Raw genomic sequence first — 24,755 nt, 5'->3', positions numbered from 1 at the left:
ACGATAGAAAGTAAACTGTGGTTTTAATAGACATACAACTGAACCTTCCTGCGACCAGAAGAACTGAGGGCAGACTCACAAGGCTGCAGCACATTATACTTCCGGTAGTGGGAGGGGCCATGGGCGGAGCCGAGGGTGGAGCCCTGTACAAGCTCCTCATTTCGCCTCTGTGGGCAGAGCCGCACAACGGCTCACAGACAGAGCCACAAGGACACAATGCTATACAGTGTGAACTCAATACTATACAGTGTGAATTACATGATGTACATTCACCACATTCACCCCCTGTAAAAAATTAAGTCCGGCGGGGGTGACGGGTCTACAGGTTGAGCCGGTCCAGTGGCCGAGTCTTCCTTTGGGATCGGTGGAGCACCGGGGTTGCAGCCTCTTCGGGTAGCTGGGTGGTGACGGGCGGTGTGATCTGAGGGTGGACTCCGGGGGTGGTTTGGTCCAAGCTTCGTTCCTGACCGGTGCAACGGGCAAAGGGGGACGCAGGAAACCTATAAGCATGGGGGCGCAGGGCGTGGGGGGTCGGGTGGGGTGTAGTGTGAGGGGTAACTCGGCGGTGGTGGTGGTAGTGGTGGAAACGGTGTCCTGACGACCGTTGGGGTGTTCAATAAAGGAGTAGTGTGGGTTCGAGTGTAGCAGTAGTACCCTTTCTACTAGTGGGTCCGTTTTATGTGTCCGGAGGAGAACCGGGCCCGGTGTCCTCAACCATGATTGGAGCGAAGCCCCCGTGGTAGTGCCCCTAGGGAAAACAAATAGTCGCTCGTGATGGGTCTGGTTAGTGGCAGTGCACAGGAGGGACCTAATTGCATGGAACGTGTCAGGGAGGACCTCCTGCCAGTGGTAGGTCGGGAGATTCCTGGACCGTAGGGTCAGGAGGACGGTCTTCCAGACCGTCGCATTCTCCCTCTCCACCTGCCCGTTCCCCCTGGGGTTATAGCTGGTAGTCCTGCTCGAGGCGATGCCCTTGTCGAGCAGGTACTGACGCAGCTCGTTGCTCATGAAGGATGAACCCCTGTCGCTGTGTACGTAGCTGGGGAAGCTGCACAGGGTGAAGTGTCTTCACCCTGTGCAGGGCTCTGATGACTGTGTGGGAGGTCATATCGGGGCACGGGATAGCAAAGGGGAAGCGGGAGAATTTGTCTATGACATTGAGGAAGTACACATTTCGATTGGTCAAGGGGAGTGGCCCTTTGAAATCGATGCTCAGGCATTCAAAGGGCCGGGAAGCTTTTACCAGGTGGGCCTTGTCTGGTCTATAGAAATGCGGTTTGCACTCCGCGCAGATCAGGCAATCCCTGGTGATGGCTTTTACCTCCTCAGTGGAGAAAGACAGATTTTGGGCTTTGACATAGTGGGTGAGCCGGGTGACCCCCGGGTGGCAGAGGTCGTCTTGCATGCTGGCGCATGTGCCGTGGGACAGGGCATCTGGGGGCTCGTTGAGCTTACTCGGTCGATATATGATGTCATAATTATAGGTGGAGAGTTCGATCCTCTACCTCAAGATTTTATCATTTTTTATTTTGCCCCTTTGCGAGTTGTCGAACATGAAGGCAACTGATCTCTGGTCGGTGATGAGGGTGACCCTCATACCTGCGAGGTAGTGCTTCCATGCCGTACGGCTTCCACAATGGCTTGAGCTTCTTTTTCGACTGAGTTGAAGTTCCGAAGTGGAGAGGGTTTGGGAGAAGAAAGCTACTGGTCTATCTGCCTGATTCAGAGTGGCGGCGAGAGCGACCTCTGAGGCGTTGTTCTCCACCTGAAAGGGGACAGATTCATCCACCGTCCGCATGGCGGCTTTGGCGATGTCCTCCTTGATGAAGTTGAAGGCCTGGCGGGCCTCTGCTGACAGTGGGAAGAGTGTGGTCTTAAATAATGGGCAGGCTTTGTCTGCATACTGGGGGACCCACTGGGCGTAATAAGAGAAGAATCCCAGGTACCTCTTGAGGGCCCTGGGACAATGAGGGAGAGGGAGTTGTAAGAGAGGGCACATACGGTCCGGGTCAGGGCCCAGGACTCCGTTTTCCACGACATAGCCGAGGATGGCAGGTCTGGTAGTGCAGAAAAGGCATTTCTCCTTATTGTAGGTGAGATTGAGTTTCTGGGCAGTTTGGAGAAATCGGTGGAGGTTGGCATCGTGGACCTGCTGGTCATGGCCGCAGATGGTGATGTTATCCATGTACGGAAACCTGGCCCGCAGCCCGTACTGGTCCACCATTCGGTCCATTGCTCGTTGGAACACCGAGACCCCATTTGTGACGCCAAAGGGGACCTGGAGGAAATGGAACATGCCGCCATCTGCCTCAAACGCCCTGTAGTGGCGGTCCTCTGGGCGGATTGGGAGCTGGTGGTATGCAGACTTCATATCCACTGTGGAGAAGATGCGGTACTGGGCGATCTGGTTGACCATGTCTGTAATTCTGGGGAGGGGGTATGCATCGAGGTGCGTGAACCGGTTAATGGTTTGGCTGTAATCAACCACCATCTGGAACTTTTCCCCGGTCTTGACGACCGCCACCTGAGCTCTCCAGGGGCTGTTACTGGCCTCTATGACTCCCTCACGTAGGAGCCGCTGGACTTCGGCTCGCATGAATACACTGTGCTGCAGGCTGTACCGCCTGCTGCAAGTGGCTACTGGTTTACAGTTAGCCGTTAGGTTAGCGAAGAGTGGAGGGGGTTGATTTTTAGAGTCGCTAAGCTGCATCTCGTGAGAGGAGGTAGGGGTCCGCCGAAGCTGAGTGTGAGGCTCCTGAGGTTACAATGAAAGTCGAGCCCGAGTAAGAGTGGGGCGCAGAGGTCGGGGAGTACGTACAGCTGGAAATTAGAGTAGCTGGCGCCCTGTATTGTTAGGGTCGCAACGGTGCGCCCTTGTATTTGGACCGAGTGTGAACCCGAGGCGAGGGAGATAGTTTGCCGTGTGGGGAAGATAGGGAGCGAACAGGGTCTTACCAGGTCAGGATGTACGAAGCTCTCGGTGCTCCCGGAGTCGAAGAGGCATGGTGTCTTGTATCCGTTGACTTGAATGGACATCATCGAGCTGCTTCGGTGCTTCGGACGCGACTGGTCCAAAGTGACTGCGTTGAGTTGCAGGTAGTCGGTGGCTCGATCAGCAGTGCTGGAGTGTACCCGTGATGACTGTCCGTGGAGGTCGCAGTCGTCGAGGTGAACTTCGATTGATGGCCATGATGGCGGCTCCCGTTGATCGCACGTGGCGGGCGGTGAGGAAGATGGCACCCAAGATGGCGGCCCCCATGACTCACACATGGCCGGCCGCGTGGGGGAGGATTACCAAAATGGCAGCCCCCATGAGTCACACATGTCGGGCGGAGGCGGAGTCGGCAGACACGCTGCAACATTGCGGGCTCTGCGGGCCTGCGAGTTGGGGGAGCGATTACTCTGGACTGCGGGGGAGTTAGAGGGTTTTGATTTCGACAGGCATACTTTGGCCTAATGTGCTTTTCAACCGCAGCTGCTGCAGGCCACTGCCCACTGCACCACCCGCTTCTGCTTGTCCCAGGACAGGACCTTCTCCTTCACACTGTACCTACGGAAGCACAGAGTCACTACCCTTGGCGGCTCACTCGCCTTTGGTACAGGCCTCCACGACCGATGAGCCCGATCCAGTTCATATCAGGAGGGATCCTCCCCCTCCCCTAATAGTTTCGCCAGCATAGCGGCAAAATACTCAGTTGGCCTCGGCCCTTCAACTCCTTCAGGCAGCCCCACAATCCTCAAATTCTGTCACCTGGATCTGTTTTCCAGGTCTTCCATTTTCCCTCGCAGATCCTTGTTAATCTCCATCACCTTCCCCATCGAGGTAAGTTGATCACTGTGCTGCAATAACGTCTCCTCCACTTCCTTCAGCGCCTCACCTTGCGCCCGCACCTCCGCCACTGCACCCGTCACTGCTGTCGTCACCGGGGAAATCGCCTCCTCCACCAGCACACTCAGAGCCTCCCTCATCTCCTTCCTCATCGCCTCCAAGTGTTTTGTAAACTGCCTTTCGAATTCTGCAGCCATCACCTTGGTTATCTCTTCAGCCGTAGGTGCTCCAGCCTCCTTTTTCCTTGGAGACCCCGTGGTGACCTCTCCATTCCCGACGGACCCTCAGCTGTCTTTTTAACGGCAGTCTTCTTGCTAATCCTGGACATCCTCTTCCGCTGTGCCTCCTGTGTGGCTTCTATGTGCCTTCTGCCTGCTTTTTATGTGTCCGTGGAGCGGGCTTAAAGCCCCGAAAATGCTGTTCCCAAGCGGGAGCCCTCCGTTGCATGGCTGCCTCCCGCCCGCCGTCACCGGAAGTCCTCGCTGGAGGGTCTTGTAGTGAAGGTCAGTTTCTCAATCCTGTACCTCAGCGTGTTGGGCAACCCGCTGGAGTTCTTAGCCCTGGAAAAGGTGAAATTAGCTGTAAAGGAGCGAGTAATAGGTTTTACAATAGTTGGCATTTTGTTCATTTTGCATTTTGGAGTTAGTTACCGTTGACTGCTGAGGGAGGAGTGGGGGTGGGAGGGAGGGGGGAGGTATGGGTGGGTGGGGGATTCTAATGTGTTGGCTGGGTTTTGTTACTGTTGTATTTTGTAAAAATGTTGAAAATTTAGAATCAAAATACTTTAAAAAAAAAAGTTGATATAAAGTGGTGGGTATGCCTAACATTGTGAACCAGTTTCAAGTTTGAGAAAATCAAATGCTTTATGGGTGGCATGGTAGCAATGGTTGGTGGCAACTGCTGCCTCACAGTGCCAGGGACCTGAGTTCAATTTTGGCCTTGGTTGACTGCGGAGATTGCACTTCTCCCCGTGTCTGTGTGGGTTTCCTCCGGTGCTCCAGTTTCCTCCCACAGTCACAAACATGTGCAGGTTTGGTGGACTGACCATGATAAATTGCCCTTTAGTGTTCGGTGTGGTTACTGGTATACGGGGATAGGTCGGGGAGTGGGCCTAGGTAGGCTGCTCGTTCAGAAGGTCGGTGCAGACTCGATGGGTTGAATGGCCTCTCTGCACTGTCGGGATTCGAGTATTCTGTTTATCAAAATTCATACAGAATCATATAATTAACAGTGCAGAAGAAGCCATTCGGCCCATTGGGTCTGAGCCGGCTCTTGGAAAGAGCACCCTACTCAAGCCCGCACCCCCATAACCCAGTAACCCCACCCAACACTAAGGGCAATTTTGGACATGAAGGGCAATTTATCATGGCCAATCCACCTATCCTGCACATCTTTGGACTATGGAAGGAGACCGGAGCACCCGGAGGAAACCCACGCAGACACAGGGAGAACATTCAGACTCCTCACAGAGTGACCCAAGCCAGGAATCGAACCTGGGACCCTGGAGCTGTGACGCAATTGTGCTAACACTATGCTACCGTGCAGCCCAATTAATGAAGTATATTGACTGTTGAAGTTCTTGGACTTTACAAAGCCCCATGAGTAAAGAAAAGATTTATTCTGGCTCGATTATTTTTACACCACACCATGATTTACTATTTCCCCAAGCAGCATTTACTATTTCTCCACATTGCAATCCAGACAGACGAGATCTCAACGCAAACCACCCGCACATGCGCAGACCTAATCAGAACACCGTTCCTTTTACGTAATCACGCTACTGCGCCGTTAGGCATGCGCAAGGCATCGCACCCGGAAGAAATCAGTTCCGCATGGTGTTGCGTCAGCAGAGCTGCTCCCTTCCTGGTTTGGCGACGGGTGATTCCCCCACTTCGGACCCGATGGATTTGAGGCCTTCTCGCCCAGTTTCTTCCACCCCTGCTCCCAGCCTTACCCCACCTTTTCCTCCTACGTCCTCTAACCCAATTCCTCCATCTACCTCTCCCTCTATCCCGAGCGTCAGTGTTTCCCCTTCACTCCGCTCCGACTCTCCCTTCCCCCACACATCGGATAAGGACTTTGCGCAGGTGAGTAACAGTCGGCTGCAACCGAGGGACTGGGTCCAGAGCAGAGGATGGGAGAATGGCCTCCCCTGCAATGCCGGGCAGGCCATTGTTTCTCAATGAGTTTGAGAAACAGACTGGCCTAAAGGTGGATGGGGACAGAAGAGTCGGTTGTACTGGGCTTAGCTTAGTATGTGCACAATGTGCTTTTTCAAAAATATTCATGGGATGTGGGCGTTGCAGGCTGCGCCAGCATTTATTGCCCACCCCTAATTGCCCATGAGGGGGCAGTTAAGAGTCAACCATATTGCTGTGGGTTTAGAGTCGCATGTAGGCCAGAAGGGTGGATTGGATTAGATTTGTTTATTGTCATGTGTACCGAGGTATAGTGAAAAGTATTTTTCTGCGGGCAGCTCAACAGATCATTAAGTGCATGGGAAGAAAAGGGAATAAAAGAAAGAAGAAAAGAAAAGATGGCAGATTTCCTTCCCTAAAGGACATTAGTAAACCAGATGGGTTTTTACGACAACCGACAACGGCTTCATGTTCATCATTAGACTTTTAGTGCCAGATTTTTATTGAATTCAAATTTCACCATCTGCGGTGGTGAGATTTGAACCTTGGTCCCCAGAGCATTACTCTGCACAGCTTCCCCAGTTCCATTGGCTGCATGTATGTGGCATCTGAATCTGTAGAAAAATGTTCCTCTCTGCCTCGCTGACCTTTCCAGAAAACACAAGGCATTGCACTTCACGGACAATCCATTGAAAAGAAGTTCTATTCAGCATTAGTAGAAACATCATTACTGTGCCTCTGATACTCGCAGAGCACGAGGACCCACAGTTTGTGAGGTGCTTAAAGGGATAGGTCTTAGTGGTATTCCCCCTTCCGATGGAAAATTTGATTGTCTCCATTTGGAGAGATTCCGAGAAGTCGACGAACAGCCAGTCTGCAGCTTTGGGTGGTGCTGCTGACCCCAACCAAACTTTTCTGGATTCTGCAGGATTTTGCGGCGGGCCATCAGGGAGGCAAAGTCAGGGGCGTCCACCGTCCTCCCCAGGAATAGATCTGGCTGGTCTGAAACCCCGAAGATCGGCACGTCCGGGCATGGCTTCACCCTCATCCCCACCACTTTGGACATTGCCTCGCAGAAGACTGTCCAGTACCCCGCAAGTCTGGGGCAAGACCAGAACATGTGGGCGTGGTTGGCCGGGCCTCCTTGGCACCGTTCACATCTATCCTCCACTTCCGGGAAGAACCTACTCATACGGATTCTTGTTAAGTGGGCTCTATGTACCTCTTTTAGTTGCGTCAGGCTGAGCCTTGCGCTCGTGGAGGTGGAGTTGACCCTATGAAGTGCTTCGCTCCAGAGTTCCCACCCTATTTCAATCTTCAGGTCCTCCTCCCATTTCTTTCGTGTTGCGTCCAGTGTGGTGTTGGCCCTTTCTACCAGTCGGTTGTACATGTTGCAACAGTTTCCTTTATCTAGGATGCTTGAGTCCAGTAACTCTTCCAGTAATGTCTGTCATGGCAGTTGTGGGTACCTCCTTGTCTCCTTTTGTAGGAAGTTTTTGAGTTGCAGGTACCTTAGCTTGTTCCCCCTGGCTAGCTAGAATTTCTCTGTCAGTTTGTCTAGTGTTGCGATCCTGCTGTCCATGTATAGGCCCCTCACTGTCAGTGTCCCTCCGTCCTGACCCCACCTTTTGAAGGTGGCGTCAGTCAGCGCTGGTAGGAACCTATGGTTGTTGCAGATGGGAGCTCTACATGACACTTTGGTTAGGCCAAATTGCTGCCGTAGTTGGTTCAACGACTGGAGGGTGGCGATCACCACCAGACTGCTGGAGTGTTTTTTGGGTGGGGATGGGAGTGCTGCCGTGGCGAGGGCCCGGAGGGAGGTCCCCATGCAGGAGGCCCCCATGAAGGAGGCCTCTGGCTCCTTGATCCATCCCCTTTTTCGCTTGGCCGTTGCTGCCCAGTGGTGTAATTGGTTTGGGAGGGTCCCCCCACGCCCCCCTCCTCCGGATTTTGTTTTTTGTAGGATCTTCTTCGGGATCCTAGCATTTCTGCCCCCCCCCCCCCCCCCCCCAACAATACGAAGGCCCTCCCCCTCCCATACGAACGCAATTGGTTTGTCTAGTGCTTTGAACAAGGCCTTCGGGGTGTAGATCGGGATGGATCTGAGTCGGAAGAGGTACCTGGGCAGGACGTTCATTTTGATCGTCTGGACTCTCCCCATGAGAGAGAGTGGGAGTGTGTTCCATCTTTGCAGGTCCTTTTTTAGATCCTCTATCAGACTGGTCAGTTTCTATTTGTGGATCCCTTTCCAGTCATGGGCTATTTGGATCCCCGGTAGCGGAGTTTGTGTCTGGTTTGTTTAAATGGCAGTCCCGTTAGTGCTGCCCCCCCTACTTGCGGGTGTATTGAGAAGATTGCATTTTCCTTTCTGATTTCTGAGTGGTGACCCATTTACAAAATGTTAACTCTGGGTTGGTCAGGGGTACCTCACTGAGGTCTGTGTGTGGCTTAGTTACTAGATGGGTAACCGTCTCACAACTGTGAGGTGTGCCGCCGTCAGTGTTGGGTAGTAAGGTAGCAGGGTTGAGAGTTGTACATTGCTTAATAGTTAGCATTTGTCAATAGTTCTACCTGTACTTAATTGTTCGTGCCGGAGTCAGGTGATGGGTTGCGCATTTAGTGAGAAGAATTTCAACTGAGTGGGGCACATGTAGAGTGGTCTGGTGATTCAGGGTGATGGCCTGGGCTTGTTGTACTGCATAATATGCAGTCGCTAGGGCTGGCAAGCAGCCCGGCAGACCTTTTGCCACTGGATCTAATTGTGTGCTAAAATAAGCGATTGGTCTCCGTTTGCCTCCGTGATCCTGGGTGAGCACAGATTGGGCGGACCCGGATTTGTGGTGCATGAAAAGGTTTAAGTGTCTGGTGTAGTCCGGGAGGCCTAAAGCGGGGGCAGAGGTCAGAGCCTGTTTTAACGCTAGAAAGGCATTCTGTGTGTATTGAGTTAGGATGGACCATGCGGGCTTCCTCACTATTCACCTTAAATCATTAACGTCGGCTCATCAGATGGATCTATGGACACTCGGGGCAGTTCTCGTGGTCAATCCTGGTAACCCTCCCTGCCCCAGGGATCCTGGACCGAATAGTTGGCCTGCACGCGGTCTGGTATGTGTCCACCCCTCCCACGGTCTCTTCCATTGGGCTGGTTCCAATTCTGTTGGTTTTTGTTGGGGCCAGTCCTTCGCCCAATGGCATAGTTTTCTGCAGTTGTGACAACCCTTGTGGCTTGTCTGTGGGCATTCCCTGGCCCAGTGACTTAGTTGACCACAGATGCGGCAGCCCTCTTTGTCTGTCTGTGTCCCAAGTGGTCCCCTGTCACCTCCGAATCCACTTCTAGGCCCTCTTTGTTTCAATCTCCCTCGACCCCTTTGTAGTTGGTGGTGTGGGCTATTTGGGGAAACTGGGCGTATTCTCCCAATTCCTTTTCTAAAAGCCCAGTAATTAGTTCAAACAGGACTGTATTTTTGTTCTTAGTCTCCCTATTCCTTTCTTCTAAGTCTCGGAGCATGGAGACTACTTTAGTTAGGGATTCTTGCCTCCAGTCTCCATTAGATGCTGGTTCTTGGGTTGAGTTTAGTTGCCTCTGCCCAGGCAGATTAATTTAAGAGCAGATCCTCAATCAGGTCGCAGACTGTTGACGATGGCACTAAAAGTGGTCCCTTCTGATGCGGGTTTAGTTAGCCCAGAGTATTGTTCCAGTCCCTCTACCCTTTGTGCATAATCCTCGACATATTCGTCCTTTCTCTGTGTAGCCTCCATTACCTTGGACCAATTTGTCTTTTTGGGGAAGCTTTTGTGGAGGGCCTTATAGCAATCTGTCCAAAAATTAACAGATGGCATCGTGGTTGGTCCTGCATTTGGGCTCTCTCGATGGGTTTTAAAACCGTGAAATTTGATGTCAAAATCTTTGAACCGGCCTTTTAGCCAAGCCTTAATAAGTATTTATCCATCTAAAACACAAGGTTCATGGCAGAGAAAAATGGTTTTAAGTTGGTCCAGTGCTTTCTCTAACTCAGTCTCAGGGTTTCCCATTTCCTCAACCATGAGCCCCAACTCTGCATTTGTCCATGGTCTATGCGCATGGGTATTGGTTGGCCATCTGGGCCACCGGGAAAATATCGTAACGGCATTTGCAGTCCATACTGTGTACCCAACCTCGTGGTGCTGGATGGTAATGGTTCCTGCCTGCCTTCTGCTCCGTTTGGTGCGCTTGTCAGTAAGCTAGCATTGTCTGATAGGGGAGAGGGTGGCGGCGGTAAGACTGAGAGGCTTTCCTCAACTACGGGGAGTTGGGGCAGTGGCGGCGGGGGCGGCATGTACGGTGGAAGGAGTTCTAACCACATTTGCTGCATTTCTTGCTCATTGCTACTTGATCATTGTGGCGCAGGGGCTCGGCGCTGAGCCATTTGTCCTGGAAATTTGTGTTCCTTTTTGTCCTTATTTGGCGTTACCTTATTGCTGGCTTCTACACTCTTTTCTCTGCGTTTTTCTGCCTCTCGCTTCCAATTCTCAAGTGCTGACCAATTTACCTTTTTGTTTGCTTCACTCCCTGGGTCCCTACAAGGCATGAAATTCTTTCTAAGTGAAATAGCCTGTCGGGAGGGAATGGCCTATTTTCATTTTGTCCATTTTACCCAATTTTTAAAAATGGCCTACAGATGATTGGTCACAATTCTGGAGCATAAAACAGGCTGGTGTGCCCTTTGGTGGTGCTTTTCTTGCTCCGGTTCCCATTCTTTCAACTTGGGGTGATAGTTTAAACTCTAGTATTGCTTATCCCTTCATTCAGGCTGTTTCAATTTCAGTTACAGGAGTTACAACAGTTCTTAAATATACATACAACTTACAAATTGCTTTATGCTTTAACTAATAACACGATAAATTCTTGATCTACATTGTTCGCCACTATAGATCGAGTCCTTACTTATACAATTCTAACTTATCCAAACTTATGGCTGAATCCTTCTTTGGTGTCCCCGAGAACCCTCAGTACAAGTACTGCCAACTTTGAATGTGTTCCTAACATGTGTTGCAGCACGCAAGGTTGCCCGCCATGGCAGAGCCATTTATCTTTTTAAAAAAAATTTTTTTTTTTCTCTCTTTCACATTTGTGATGTGTAAGGTGGGGTCCTATTCCCTCCATCCAAGTAAGATCCGTCTCCGGGCCATCAGGGAGGCAAAGGTCAGGACATCAGCCTTTCTCACCCCCTGAGCTCCCGGGTCTTCCGACACACTCTGGACTCGACACCGCCCTCACTTGTAAGACCTCTGACACGACGTCAGCAAATCCCTGCCAGAAACCCAAAACATGTCCAAAACATATGGATATATGGATGCTTCTCCGTTATTCTCCGTTCACGCCGCTCCAGCCTCCGTACGCGGCAGTTAGACCAGCTCAATCCTGTGCATGCGCAGTTGGGCTGCGCATCCTGCGCATGCGTGGGGCATTTCTTGCGTGCGCCGTCCCCCGACCCAACATAGGGTCGGTGTTCAGGGGCCGGCCACGCCAAAAAGTAGTCTGGTGGTGGGGGGGAGAGGAGAGGCCGGCCCGCCAATTGGTGGGCCCCGATCGCAGGCCAGACACTATCGGAGGACCCCTCCCTGCCACCCTCGAGCGTTCCCGCAGAGTTCCCGCCGGCAGCGACCAGTGGTGAACGGCGCTGGAGGGACTCTGTCGTGTCGGAGCGGCCGCTCGGCCCATGCGGGCCGGAGAATCGGCGGGCCCGCCAATTCCAGCGGCCGTCGCAAATGGCACCGATTCTCTGCACCTCGGTGAATCGCGCGCTGGTGTCGTGGCGTGGTTGCTCCGATTCTCCGGCGCGGGGCTCGGAGAATCGCCCCCAAGGTTTGCAGGAACCCCCGCACAGCGCCCGCACCTAACCTCCACCTCCTCGGAGAACCTACTCATCTGGGCTACCGTCTTGTGTGCCATGTGGACCACCTTAATTGTCAGGCTGAGCCTGGCGCACGACGAGGGCACATTAACTTTCCTCGGGGCCTCCTCCCATAACCCGACCTCCAACTCCCCACCTAGCTTTTCTTCCCAGTTTCTCTTCACCTCCCTGATCAGGGCTCCCTCCCACTCCATTAGCTCCTTACAGATCTCTGAGACCTCCCCCTCCCCAACTCCTGTTCTCATTAGCAATGAAGCTCGAAACCTGCCTCCGCACAAAATCCCTCACCTGCAGATACCAGAACCCATTTTCCCCCTGGCAACAAACTCTTCATCCAGACTCCGGAAGCCCTCATCAATAAAGAGATCCCCAAATCGCTCAATCTCTGCTGGCTGCCACCTCTGAAACAGCCCCCCCCCCCACCCACCCGGAGCGAACCGGTGGTTATCACATATCGGTGCCATTACCAATGCCCCTTCTAACCCCATGTGCTGCCTCCACTGTCGAAGGCTGCTGTACTGTTGTAGGAGACTCTTGTCCTCACCCAGACGACAACAGCCGTAGTCATTGAAGGCCATACACTGATCCCACCACATCTGCAAATGCAAGGAATGCACCTCGCAGCAGCACTCAAACGTTTCCAAAGGTGACATTCACATTAGAGATGCACTTTTGTTTATATTGTGCTCTGGAAAGTGTGTCAGTCTCGCGTTAAACTGCTATTGGACTTTATTTAGTGTGTGCTCATGAGGACAAGGGGCATTGTGAGCTTTCTGTGACTATATTTTCTGTCATCTTAGAATGCCAGTAAATTGGAGAATTTATACAGTTCATAGATAACTGTGAAGCAGTTTGTGCCACCTGGATTTAGGCTGAGGTGTTCTTTGATAGTGTGAAGAAATCGGTTATATCCATTTCTAATTCCTTCCCGATGCATTTTTTCTTCTTTTAAAAAATAAATTTACCCCCCCCCCCCTTCTTCACCAAAGTTGATAAGGATCGCAAGAACGTCCTACAGAGAAGGGAGAATATGGGAGCATGGCCCTCCTGAACCTCATTTCCTGCCACTGGGCAGCTAACACAGAGTGGATCAAGAAGCCGGGAGGGGAATGTTTATGAACGGAGGAGAACTCCTGCACGGGGCCATCCCTCCGAGCACTGCCCTCTGCCCCACTCCCATTTCCCCCAGCCAAGTACTCAAGAAGTTCCGTGGTAGTGGCCACGAAAGGACATGGAGTCAACTCAGACACCACCTCAATCTGGTTGCAATGTCCACCGATGTCTGTATCTGCAAGAACCATGGATTTACTCCTGCTTTAGACTCCTCCTTTAAAAAGATGGAGACAGGATGAAGGAGTACTGACGGTAGGGGACCTATACAGAGACGGCAGAGTAACGACCCTGAGGGAATTAACGGACAAGCTCCATCTCTCCAAAGAGAACGAGCTCTGGTATATGCAAATCAGGAACTTACTCCAGGAGGAGACCGCTACGTTCTCTCAGCTACCAGGACACTTCCTACCGGACAGACTCTTAACGTCAGGCGACCTAGGGGATGGTAACTGCGCTGTCATGGACGGAAGGTTGCTAGAAGAGTTACGACCACCATTAGATGAAACACTGGGAAAGTGGAGGAAGAATTGGCATAGAGATAGGGGGCGGACTCTGGATCGAAGCACTGCACAGGGTGAACTTCACGTTATGCTCAGGACAGAGCTTATTGCAGCCAAAGGTGGTGCACAGATGCACTTTACCAGGATATGCGTGAGCGGGTTCTTCCCGGAGGTGAAGGACTAATGTGAACGGTGCCAGAAAGGCCTGGTCAACCACACCCACATGTGGCCCTGTCCCAGACTTGTCGGGTACTGGAGCGCTTTTTTCGATGTAGTGTCCAAGATTGTGGTGGAGCCCTGCCCACTAGTGGCGTATTTCGGGGTATCGGAACAGCCAGAACTCTTTATCGAGAGGGGGGCAGACTCCCTCGCCTTTGCCTCCTTGATCACTCGCCGGAGACTCCTGTTCAGCTGGAGTTCAGCGCCATTCAAGGCTGCCGACTGGCTCTCCGACTTAGCAGAATTCCTTAAATTGTAAAAAAAAATTCACCGTTCGATCGGAGGAAGGCTTCCGCAACACGTGCAAGCAATTCACCAACTTGTTCAATGACCCATTTATGACCAGCAACCAAAGTGGGGGAGGGGTGGGGGGAGGGGAGGGGAGGGACAACCGAAACGGATAGTGGAGGAGAAAGAGGAGAGTTTGGAAAAGGGGATGGAGGAGATACCAAGCAAAATACAGGGTAAACAGGGTGGAGGAGCCAAAGGGGACCACAACAACAGTACCAAGGCACACCTTGGTTTGTTTTAATACCAGGAGGCAACATGTACATAATTAATACAGTACAGATATAGTAGCCAATCACTGGGGGCCCAAAGTTAGGGGCCCCACATCTGTATATATGTTACTTTTGTATGCATGCCTGTTTATTTTTCTTTCGTATTCCCATTTTATAAATTCTTCTTGATGTTTGTGTGATGCTCCTTGCAATAAATGCAAAATCAATAAAAATCTATATTTTAAAAATCTTGCATCATTGGGATTCCTTTTGTTTCCAATACATTTTTCAATTTTTTAAATAAATTTTTCTCAATCTTCTGAAAATTCAGGCAGATGAGATGATTGGGCTTGAGCTTCAGAAACTCCATCAGAAAGAGCAGAGACAACGGGCCATGATATGCATGCAAAGTGGTAAGTTGCCTGCAGTATTCCATGAAAGTATAAAGCTATGTTTTATTGTTTATGTTGGAATATTTATTAAAATGTAATAGTCATGGGGAATTAAACATTTATTCATTTTACACTCTGAAAATGCATCCGTGAACTGTTTGTTTATTCAATAGCCATAACTAAATCATAGTCATGCATCTTTTGTCTGAATTAATGTTTTTTTTTTAAATAACTTTTGTTGAAAAATTTTGAATTTATACAACAATAACGCACCATAGTAAAATATCAAAAATAACAATAATATTAACAATCATAAACATTCGCCCCACCTCCATGAACAACACAGCATTTTAACAACAACGCAAATGAACACAATATAAAGTTACAGAATAGACACTACAATAAGGAAACCCCCCCCCCGGTTGCTGCTGCTATTGACCAAGATACCTATCTTTGAGCCAGTAAGTCCAGAAAAGGCTGCCATCGTTTATAGAACCCTTGTATTGATCCTCTCAGGGCAAATTTGACCCTTTCCAATTTTATAAATCCCGCCATGTCACTGATCCAGGTCTCCACACTTGGGGGCCTTGCATCCTTCCACTGTAGCAGAATCCTTCGTCGGGCTACTAGGGACGCAAAGGCCAGGACACCGGCCTCTTTCGCCTCCTGCACTCTCGGCTCTACCGCAACTCCAAAAATTGCGAGTCCCCACCCTGGTGTGACCCTGGATCCAACCACCCTCTTCCAGAATTCTTCCAGTGCTGGGCATGCCCAGAACATATGGGCGTGGTTCTCTGGACTCCCCGAACATCTGGTGCACCTGTCCTCACCCCCAAAGAACCTACTCATCCTAGTCCCGGACATGTGGGCCCGGTGCAGCACCTTAAATTGGATGAGACTAAGCCTCGCACATGAGGAGGAAGAGTTGACTCTCTCCAAGGCATCCGCCCAAGTCCCGTCCTCTATCTGCTCCCCGAGTTCCTCCTCCCATTTAGCCTTCAGCTCCTCCACTGACGACTCCTCCACCTCCTGCATTACCTTATAGATGTCAGACACCTTCCTCTCTCCGACCCACATCCCCGAAAGCACTCTGTCCATTTTCCCCCGCGAGGGCAGCAGAGGGAATCCCTCTACCTGTCGCCTAGCAAACGCCTTTCTGAATTAATGTTTTATGAAACAACAATATGCTGTCACTGGACCAGAGATCATGTGATAAAAATTGTATGTGACGTGACATTTGTCATACTGATAAATAACATCACAGCCTGAAGCCGATCAGCACTTTGTCGTGAGCTTCATGTTTTGTAAGTGTTTTTGGAATGTGCTAAGTGAAACTGAGAAGTTTGTTTTGGGGTGGATGTGGGGAATTGGATTTCTCTGAGCTCACTTTTGAGAAAGGAATCTGTACTTGGGTTGCGATGGAGATGAGAGCTAGGTGGAGATGAGAGCTAGCTCACCACAAAAGATAAATTGGAGATAACTGAGTTTGGAGTTACAGCTTGCATACAGAACACTACTCTTGTTGTGGTCAGAAGAAAGAGTCAAAAGTCCTGGTGTTGAAATCAGGCAGAGCTTTTCAGGGTGTTAATTTCTGTTCAGGAAATGGAGCAATTCAGCAATAAAATGGTGAAACTATGAATGGGAAGGGCGGTGGCGTAGTGGTATTGTTCACTGGACTAGTATTATGGGCCAGGATTCAGAGAACCCCAAAGTACATCATGGAGTTCACCTGACCCACATGTTTTAATATATTTTGGTTATGGGGAGCACAAGGGCCCACTCTACAGGTGTGATGCAACCGAGATCTAAAGTACTTTTAAAACAAAATAATGTTTTATTATATGAATACAGTTAACATTTTATAAACACACGGTAAACAGCTTAGCAACTATCAACTCAAATACTCCCCCCCCCCCCCCCAAAAAAAAGAATACAGTACTCTATAAGAAACCCTTAATCTCTCCTAGCAACAGCCATAAGACAAATACCCTCTTTAACAAAGACAGCAGATTTAAATTCTCTACTGAGAGCAGTTATCACTTTTAAATTAGCAAGTGATCTGAAGACATTCTTTTCATGCAGAGAGAGAGAAAAATTGCACCTTGTTTAGCTGGATACAGCTCCAGCTCTGAAAACGAAGCCAAGCACACACTAGCTGCCAGTTCAAAAATAAAAGTACAAACAAACAGATAGCCCAGCTCCACCCACACTGACATCACTGCAGATATTTGATAAACACCCATTTCGTAAAGGTGCTCTCACATGATACTAGTAATCCAGAAACCCAGGATAATGATCTGGGGACCCGTGTTCGAATTTAAACTCAATAAAATATCTGGAATTGAAAGTCTAGTGATGACCGTGAAACTATTGTCAATTGTTGTAAAAACCCGTCTGGTTCACTAATATCCTTTGGGGAAGGAAATCTTCCATCCTTACCTGGCCTACATGTGACCCACAGCAATGTGGTTGACTCTTAAAAGCCCTCTGAAATGGTCCAGCAAGCCACTCAGTTGTATTAAACCGCTACAAAAACACAAAAAATAAATGAAACTGGATGAACTACCCGCATTGAACCAGGCACTGGAAACGACAATGGCAAACTCAGCCCTGCCGACCCTGCAAAGTCTTCCTTCCTAACATCTGGGGGCTTGTGCTAAAGTTGGGAAAGCTGTCTCAGACTAGTCAAGCAACAACCTGACCCAGTCACACTCACGGAATTATATCTTTGAGACAATATCCCAGACAGCACTATCACTATTCCTGGGTATGTCCTGTCTCACCGGTAGGACAGACCAAGCAGAGGTGGCAGCACAGTGGTGTAAAGTCAGGAGGGAGTTGTCCTGGGAGTCCTCAACTCCCTGTCCACAACATCGATTCTCAACCCCATCAAGCTTTCAGGTGAAGCATGGGCAAGGATACCTTTTGCGGCATGGTGGCACATGGCTCCAGGGTCCTGGGTTCAATTCCAGCCTCGGGTGACTGTGTGGAGTTTGCACTTTCGCTCCGTGGGTTTCCTCCGGGTGCTCCAGTTTCCTTCCACAGCTCGAAGATGTGCAGGTTAGGTGGATCGGCCATGCTAAATTGCTCCTTAGTGTCCAAAAGGTTAGGTGGGTTATGGGGATAGGGTGGAGATAAAGGCTTAAGTAGGGTGCTTATTCCAAGGGCCGGTGCAGACTCGATTGGCTGAATGGCCTCCTGCACTGTAAATTTTATGATTCCTTGATCAGCTAATGAATCAGTACTCCTCCATGTTGAACACCACTTGGAAGAAGCACTGACGGTGGCAATTTGCTCTGGGTGGGGAACTTCAACGTCCATCACCAAAAGTGGCTCGGTAGTACCATCAGAGACCGAGCTGGCCGGGTCCTGAAGGATACAGCTGCTACACTGGAAATGCAGCAGGTGGTGAGAGAACCAAAAAGAGGGAAAAACATACTTGACTTAATCCTCACCAATCTGCCTGCTTCAGATGCATCTGCCGACAGTATTGGTAGAAGTGACCACCGCACAGTCCTCACATTGAGGAAACACTCCATTGTATTGTGTGGCACTACCACCGTGCTAAATGGTATAGACTTCGAACAGATCTAGCAACTTCAGGCCATCAGCAGCAACAGAATTGTATTCAACCACAATCTGCAATCTCATGGCCCGGACATCCCCCACTCTCCCATTTACTACCAAGCCAGGAGATCAACCCTGGTTCAATGAAGAGAGCATGCCAGGAGCAGCACCATGCATACCGAAAAATGAGGTTCAACCTGGTGAAGCTGCAACACAGGACTGTTGTGTGCCAAACAGCACAAGCAGCTAAGTGATTCCATAACCAACGCATCAGATGTAAGCTCTGCAGTTTAGCCGTGAATGATGGTGAACTATTAAACAACTCACTGGAGGAGGAGGCTCCACAAATATCCCCAACCTCGAGGATGAAGGAGCCCAACAGATATGCGCAAAAGACGAGGCTGAGGCATTCGTAACAATCTTCAGCCAGAAGTGCCGAGTGGATGATCCATCTTGGTCTCCTCCAGACGTCCCCAGCATCACAGATGTCAGTCTTTGGCCAATACGATTCACTCCACGTGATATCAAGAAACGGCTGAAGGCACTGGATACTGCAAAGACAATGGGCCCCGATAATATCCCGGCAATAGTCCTGAACACTTGTGCTCCAGAACTTGCTGCACCCCTAGCTAAGCTGTTTGAGTACAGCGACAACACTGGCATCTACCCAGCAATGTTGAAAATTGCCCAGGTGTGTCCTGTACACAAGAAACATGATAAATTCAACCCAGCCAATTACCCCCTATCAATCTACTCTCCATCATCAGCAAAGTGATGGAAGGAGTCATCAACAGTACTATCAAGCAGCACTTACTCAGCAATAACCTGCTCACGGACACTCAGATTGTCTCCGCCGGGTCACTTAGCTCCTGACTTCATTACACCTTGGTTCAAACATGGACAAAAGTGCTGAATGACAGAGGTGAGGTGAGATTGACTACCCTTGACATCAAGGCAATATTTGACTGAGTATGGCATCAAGGAGCCCTTGCTAAACTAGAGTTAATGGGAATCAGGGGAAAAAAACTGCTGGTTGGAGTCGTACCTGGCTCAAAGGAAGATGAGTGTGGTTAGAGGTCAATCATCTCAGCTCCAGGACATCACCGCATGAGTTCCTCAGGGTAGTGTCCTCGGCCCAACCATCTTCGGCTGCTTCATCAATGACCTCCCTTCTATCATGATGTCAGAAGTGGGGATGTTTGTGGATATCTGTACAATGTTCGGCACCTCGGATAATGAAGCAATCCATGTCCAAATGCAACAAGACCGTGACAATATCCTGGACTGAAGATCTGACCACCACCTCTTGACATTCGATGGCATTACCATCCCTGAATCTCCCACAATCAACATCCTGGGGGTTACCATTGATCAGAAACTGAATTGGATGAGCCATATTAATATTTGGCTACCAGGACAGGTTAAAGGCTATGAATCCTACGACACACAACTCACCTCCTGACTCCCCAAAGCCTGTCAACCATCTACAAGGTACAAATCAAGACTGTAATGGAATATTCTCCACTTGCCTGGATGAGTGCAGCTCCAACAACACTCAAGAAGCTCAACACCATCCAGGACAAAGTAGCCGCTTGAATGCTCCTCCTTCCACAAACATTCAAACCCTCCACCGACAAACAGTGACAGCCCTGTACACCATCTACAAGATGCACTGCAGTAACTCATGAAGGTTCCTTAGACAACACCTTCTAAACGCAAGACCACTACTACCAGAAGGACCACAGCAACAGATACCTGGGAACCCCACCACCAGGAGCTTCCCCTCCAAGTCACTCACCGCCCTGACTTGGAAATATATCGCTGTTCCTTCACTGCCACTGGGACAAAATCCAGAAACACTCTCCCTAACAGCACGGTGGGTGTACCTACACTTGAAGGACAGCAGAGGTTAAGAAGACAACTTGCCACCACCTTCTGAAGGGCAACTAAGGGTGGGTAATAAATGTTGGCCTGGCAGCGACGACCTACCTAGTTGAATACAAAAAATGCTGGGACACAAAACCAAAAAGGCTGCTTCGGGGAACCAAGCAGTGATGGATCTTAAAAGGTTTGCTGTGCCTTAATGGGATACCTGTGGAAATTGGGCATCATGAGACCCCTGCGTGAAGGGACTTTGGTCCTATCTCCTGTATGAATAAATGAACTGAATCTTTACTTGGGGTAGACCTCTGGTATGTTGCCCAACTTACAATTCTGTGATCTGGGAGTGAAGACTGTAAATGCTGACTATTAACAGGTTCTCGAATGCAAACCCTCTACAATTGCCACCCGACACGAGCTCCTGTTTCAGACGGGCTCAAGGGGCAAGTTTCTGATCAATTGATTTTTCCTTTCTTCGCGTGGGAACACAAATTGTCATCACATCCGACACCAGCCATCTCAAAAGATAATTCAACTTCAAAACAGTTTAGTAGTACAGTGACTAATGCTTCCATACTTTGAACGATCAGATCTGGCACATTTAAATTCATTTTGGAAAATTATTTTACTCATTAAATACATCTATCTGAGTAAATAAAAAATTTGCTCCGACCCTCATGGAAAGCAATAGACAAATTCCCCGAACTCCCCCAACAAACTGATGGGACGGGATTTCACTTAAACCATTTATTGCACCAATCAAATCAAAATTGAAAAATGAAAACATTTTAACCGACAAATTATATTTCAATAGAAACAGTAAATTTCAATTGAAATGGTTTATAAAAGATAGCTCTAAAGCAGGGGTGGGCAAACTACAGCCCGCGGGCCGCATGCGGCCCGCCAAAGGTCTTTATGCGGCCCACCAAGTCATTAAAAAAAAAAAAAAAATTTTTTTAAAGTTTAAAAAAAAAATAAAATTTTTTTTTAAGGTTTTAAAAAAAAAAGAATTTTTTTTTTTAAGGTTAATGGGGGGGGGGCTGTTGGGTTACTTACTGGTATAGGGTGGATACGTTGACTTGAGTAGGGTGATCATTGCTCAGCACAACATCGAGGGCCGAAGGGCCCGTTCTGTGCTGTACTGTTCTATGTTCTATGTTCTATATGAGGCGCCCAGAATCATAACCGGGTGAAGTAATTATTTTACTTAATATACTATGCGGCCCTTTAAAATTGTGAATTTCTGAATGTGGCCCTTGCACGGAAAAGTTTGCCCACCCCTGCTCTAAAGGAATTAGAATTCTCAACTATCGAGGTCCACAGCTCTCTTGAAAATGAAATGAAATGAAAATCACTTATTGTCACGAGTAGGCTTCAATGAAGTTACTGTGAAAAGCCCCTAGTCGCCACATTCCGGCGCCTGTCCGGGGAGGCTGGTACGGGAATCGAACCGTGCTGCTGGCCTGCTTGGTCTACTTTAAAAGCCAGCGATTTAACCCAATGAGCTAAATCAGCCCCTTGAAAAGCACATGCGTAGTCCGCAGGATTCGAGCCAGAGTGATCAGACAGTGTGTAACCCGGGGAGGATGGAGTCAGTGAGATCAGACAGTGTGTAACCCGGGGAGGATGGAGCCAGTGAGATCAGACAGTGTGTAACCCGGGGAGGATGGAGCCAGTGAGATCAGACAGTATGTAACCCGGGGAGGATGGAGTCAGTGAGATCAGACAGTTGTTATGGGCCAGGGTTTGGTGAACTCCAAAGTATATCATGGAGATCACTTGACCCACGACTTTTACTAGGTTGTGGTATGGGCAGCACACAGCCCACTCTACAGGTGTAGTGCAGCAGAAATCTAAAAAATAATTTTTTTAAGCAACATAATGTTTATTCTATGAACTCAGTTAACCTTTTTAAAACATACAGTGAACATCTTAACGACCATCAATTCAAATACAACCCCCAAAGAATACAATGTGGCTGGGACGTTTTTCATGCCAAATGGCATAACTTTGAATTGGCATGTACCATCTGGAGTCACAAAAGCTAAAATCTCCTTTGTCCTTTCGGAAAGAGGTACCTGCCAGTAACCTTTAAGTAAATCCAATTTGGAAATAAAAGCAGATTGTCCCACCTTCTCAATGCAATCCTCCAAGTGTGGGACAGGATAAAAGTCAGTTCTTGTAACTGCATTAACCTTTCTATAGTCCACACACAACCGTTGGGTACCGTCCGGTTTTGGTACCATCACAATGGGTGAGCTCCATTGGCTGCAACCCAGTTCAATTATGCCATTTCTAAGCATACTTTCAATGTCTTTGTTAACCTGTGCCAATTCTAAAGGGTTAAGTCAAAATGGATGTTGTTTAATTGGAACAGCATTTCCCACACCTACATCATGTATAGCCATTTTAGTGCTTCCCAACTTATCTCCACCAACTTGCCCATGAGATATCAATAACTTCTGGTCAGTTTGTTTTTCTTTTGGAAGGTAACTCAACAATTTATCCCAATTATTAAGCACATCCTTGTTTTCCAGTTTAATTTGAGGTATGTCAAATTCAAAGTCATCTGGATTTGGTTCGTCACTTTGAGTTGGAATCATTAAAACCTCCTCAGTTTGCTCTCCTTCCCTTTCAAAGTAGCTTTTTAGCATATTCACATGACGCACTTAGTGAGTTTTCCTTCTATCAGGTGTTCTTCCTACATAATTCAGCTCGCTTCACTTCCTTTCAATCTGATAAGGGCCACAAAACCTTGCTTTTAAAGGTTCACCAACTACAGGTAACAATACTAAAACTTTATCTCCACTGACAAAGCTACGAACATTTGATTTCTTGTCCGCGACCCTTTTCATCACATGTTGTGCACCTTTTAAATGTTGTCCAGCCAATTCACAAGCTCTATTTAATCGTTCCCTAAAATTTGACACGTAATCCAATAATGTAAATTTTGATTTCTCACTCATCAATTTTTCCTTAATCAATTTACGTGGTCCTCTCACCTCATGACCAAAAATGAGTTCAAAAGGACTGAATTTAGTTGACTTAGTAGGCCATCCCTAATTGCAAACAGTACGAATGGAATCCCTTTATCCCAATCTTCTGGATAATCTTGACAATACGCCCTCCACATTGTCTTTAATTATTGATGCCACCTTTCTAACGCTCCCTGTGATTCAGGATGGTACGCAGTTGATTTAAATTGTTTTATTCCTAAGCTATCCAAAACGTCTTTGAATAACCTGGAGGTAAAATGTGATCCTTGATCCGATTGTATTTTGTGGATAGTCCATATCTAGTAAAGAATTTAAGTAACTCCTCCACAATCTTTTTAGCTGTAATATTGCGTACTAGAATGGCCTCTGGAAACCTAGTAGACACAACCATTATAGTCAAAAGATATTGATTCCCACTTTATGAAGCGGTCCTATGCAATCGATTACTGGGGCTGGTTTAGCACACTGGGCTAAATAGCTGGCTTGTAATGGAGAACAGCGCGGGTTCAGTTCCCGTACTGGCCTCCCCGAACAGGCGTCGGAATGTGGCAACGAGGGGCGTTTTGCAGTATCTGCATTGAAGCCTACTTGTGACAATAAGATATTATTATTATTATTACCCATGTAAAAGGTTCCTCAAATGTTGGACTGGGTTTTATGACTGCTTGAGGTTTCCCTATCATTTGACATGTGTGACATGATCGACAACATTTAACTGCATCTTTATGTAGTCCAGGCCAATAAAAGTGTTTCTGAATTTTAGCTCGAGTTTTCCTTACTCCCAAATGACTTCCCACTGGTACCTCATGTGCTACACAACACCTCCTTTCTGTACCTTACCAGCAATACCACTTGGATGAACGTCTGATCACGTTTCATCAGCCTGCATATGTAAAGCTCTCCATTTTCTCATCAACACAACACCTTTATGGTAATAACACTCTGGTATACACTTAAATTCCTGTTCCGTGTATGCTTTCTGATGCATCCGGTTTATTTCTACATCTTTCTGTTGTAACTCCGCCAATTTTCCTAAACTAAAAATATCCACCTCATTGTCCACCTGTTCTTTTCCAACCATCTGATCAAAAATCGTTTCTGATAATGACACCACCTTTATCTTCACTCTTTGATTTCTCCTCTTGTCTTAACCTGTGACTTTGTGACCTTGTTATGACACAACCCGGAAAAATCCGAGGATATTCATCCTTCAACACTTCATTTGTCTGATTTTCCACTGGCTTATCAACCACAGTAGGCATCATTGTCACCTGCGATCCAGCTATATCATTACCCAAGATAAACTGTATTCCTGGACAAGATAGTTCCTCTATTACTCCTATTACCACATCAGCACTGTTCACTGGACTTTCCAACCTTACCTTATTTAATTGAACACTACTCCTCTCACCCTGAATTCCACATATTACCACATTTTCTGGCAACATTCTTCCCAAACTACATAACTCCTCATTTCTTACCATTAAAGATTGACTAGCTCCCGTATCTCTTAAATTTGTGACTGTTTTACCTGCTCCTCCTGATAGACATGAGTAAACTTTACCCACACAAGTAAATTCTTTAAAGAGATCTGGCACCTTCCTATCAATCACCTCTTGATCAGGCTGTACAAATTTTTGTACCTCCTTCGCTTCACTTGGACTTTCCTTTACCACTTTCACAAACCCCACTGTCTTATCCTGTTTAACCACATCAGCTTTCCCAG

General features: G+C 48.3%; 1 protein-coding gene across 1 annotated transcript in view; it reads left to right on the top strand.

Moving 5' to 3' along the window:
• Nucleotides 1-5,653: 5,653 nt before the first annotated feature.
• The window catches only part of LOC119961173 (NACHT, LRR and PYD domains-containing protein 3-like), a 123,617-nt gene continuing 104,515 nt past the window's right edge, over nt 5,654-24,755 (top strand). Inside the window, exons 1-2 of the mRNA XM_038788637.1 lie at nt 5,654-5,916; nt 14,525-14,606. Coding sequence (XP_038644565.1) covers nt 5,662-5,916; nt 14,525-14,606 — 337 coding nt within the window. The 5' untranslated portion in view covers nt 5,654-5,661. The remainder of the gene's footprint in view (nt 5,917-14,524; nt 14,607-24,755) is intronic.

Source organism: Scyliorhinus canicula, unplaced genomic scaffold (assembly GCF_902713615.1).
Source record: "Scyliorhinus canicula unplaced genomic scaffold, sScyCan1.1, whole genome shotgun sequence".
Lineage (NCBI taxonomy): Eukaryota > Metazoa > Chordata > Chondrichthyes > Carcharhiniformes > Scyliorhinidae > Scyliorhinus > Scyliorhinus canicula.
Note: the sequence above shows the minus strand (reverse complement) of the source record. Positions and strands in the feature narration are given on the sequence as shown.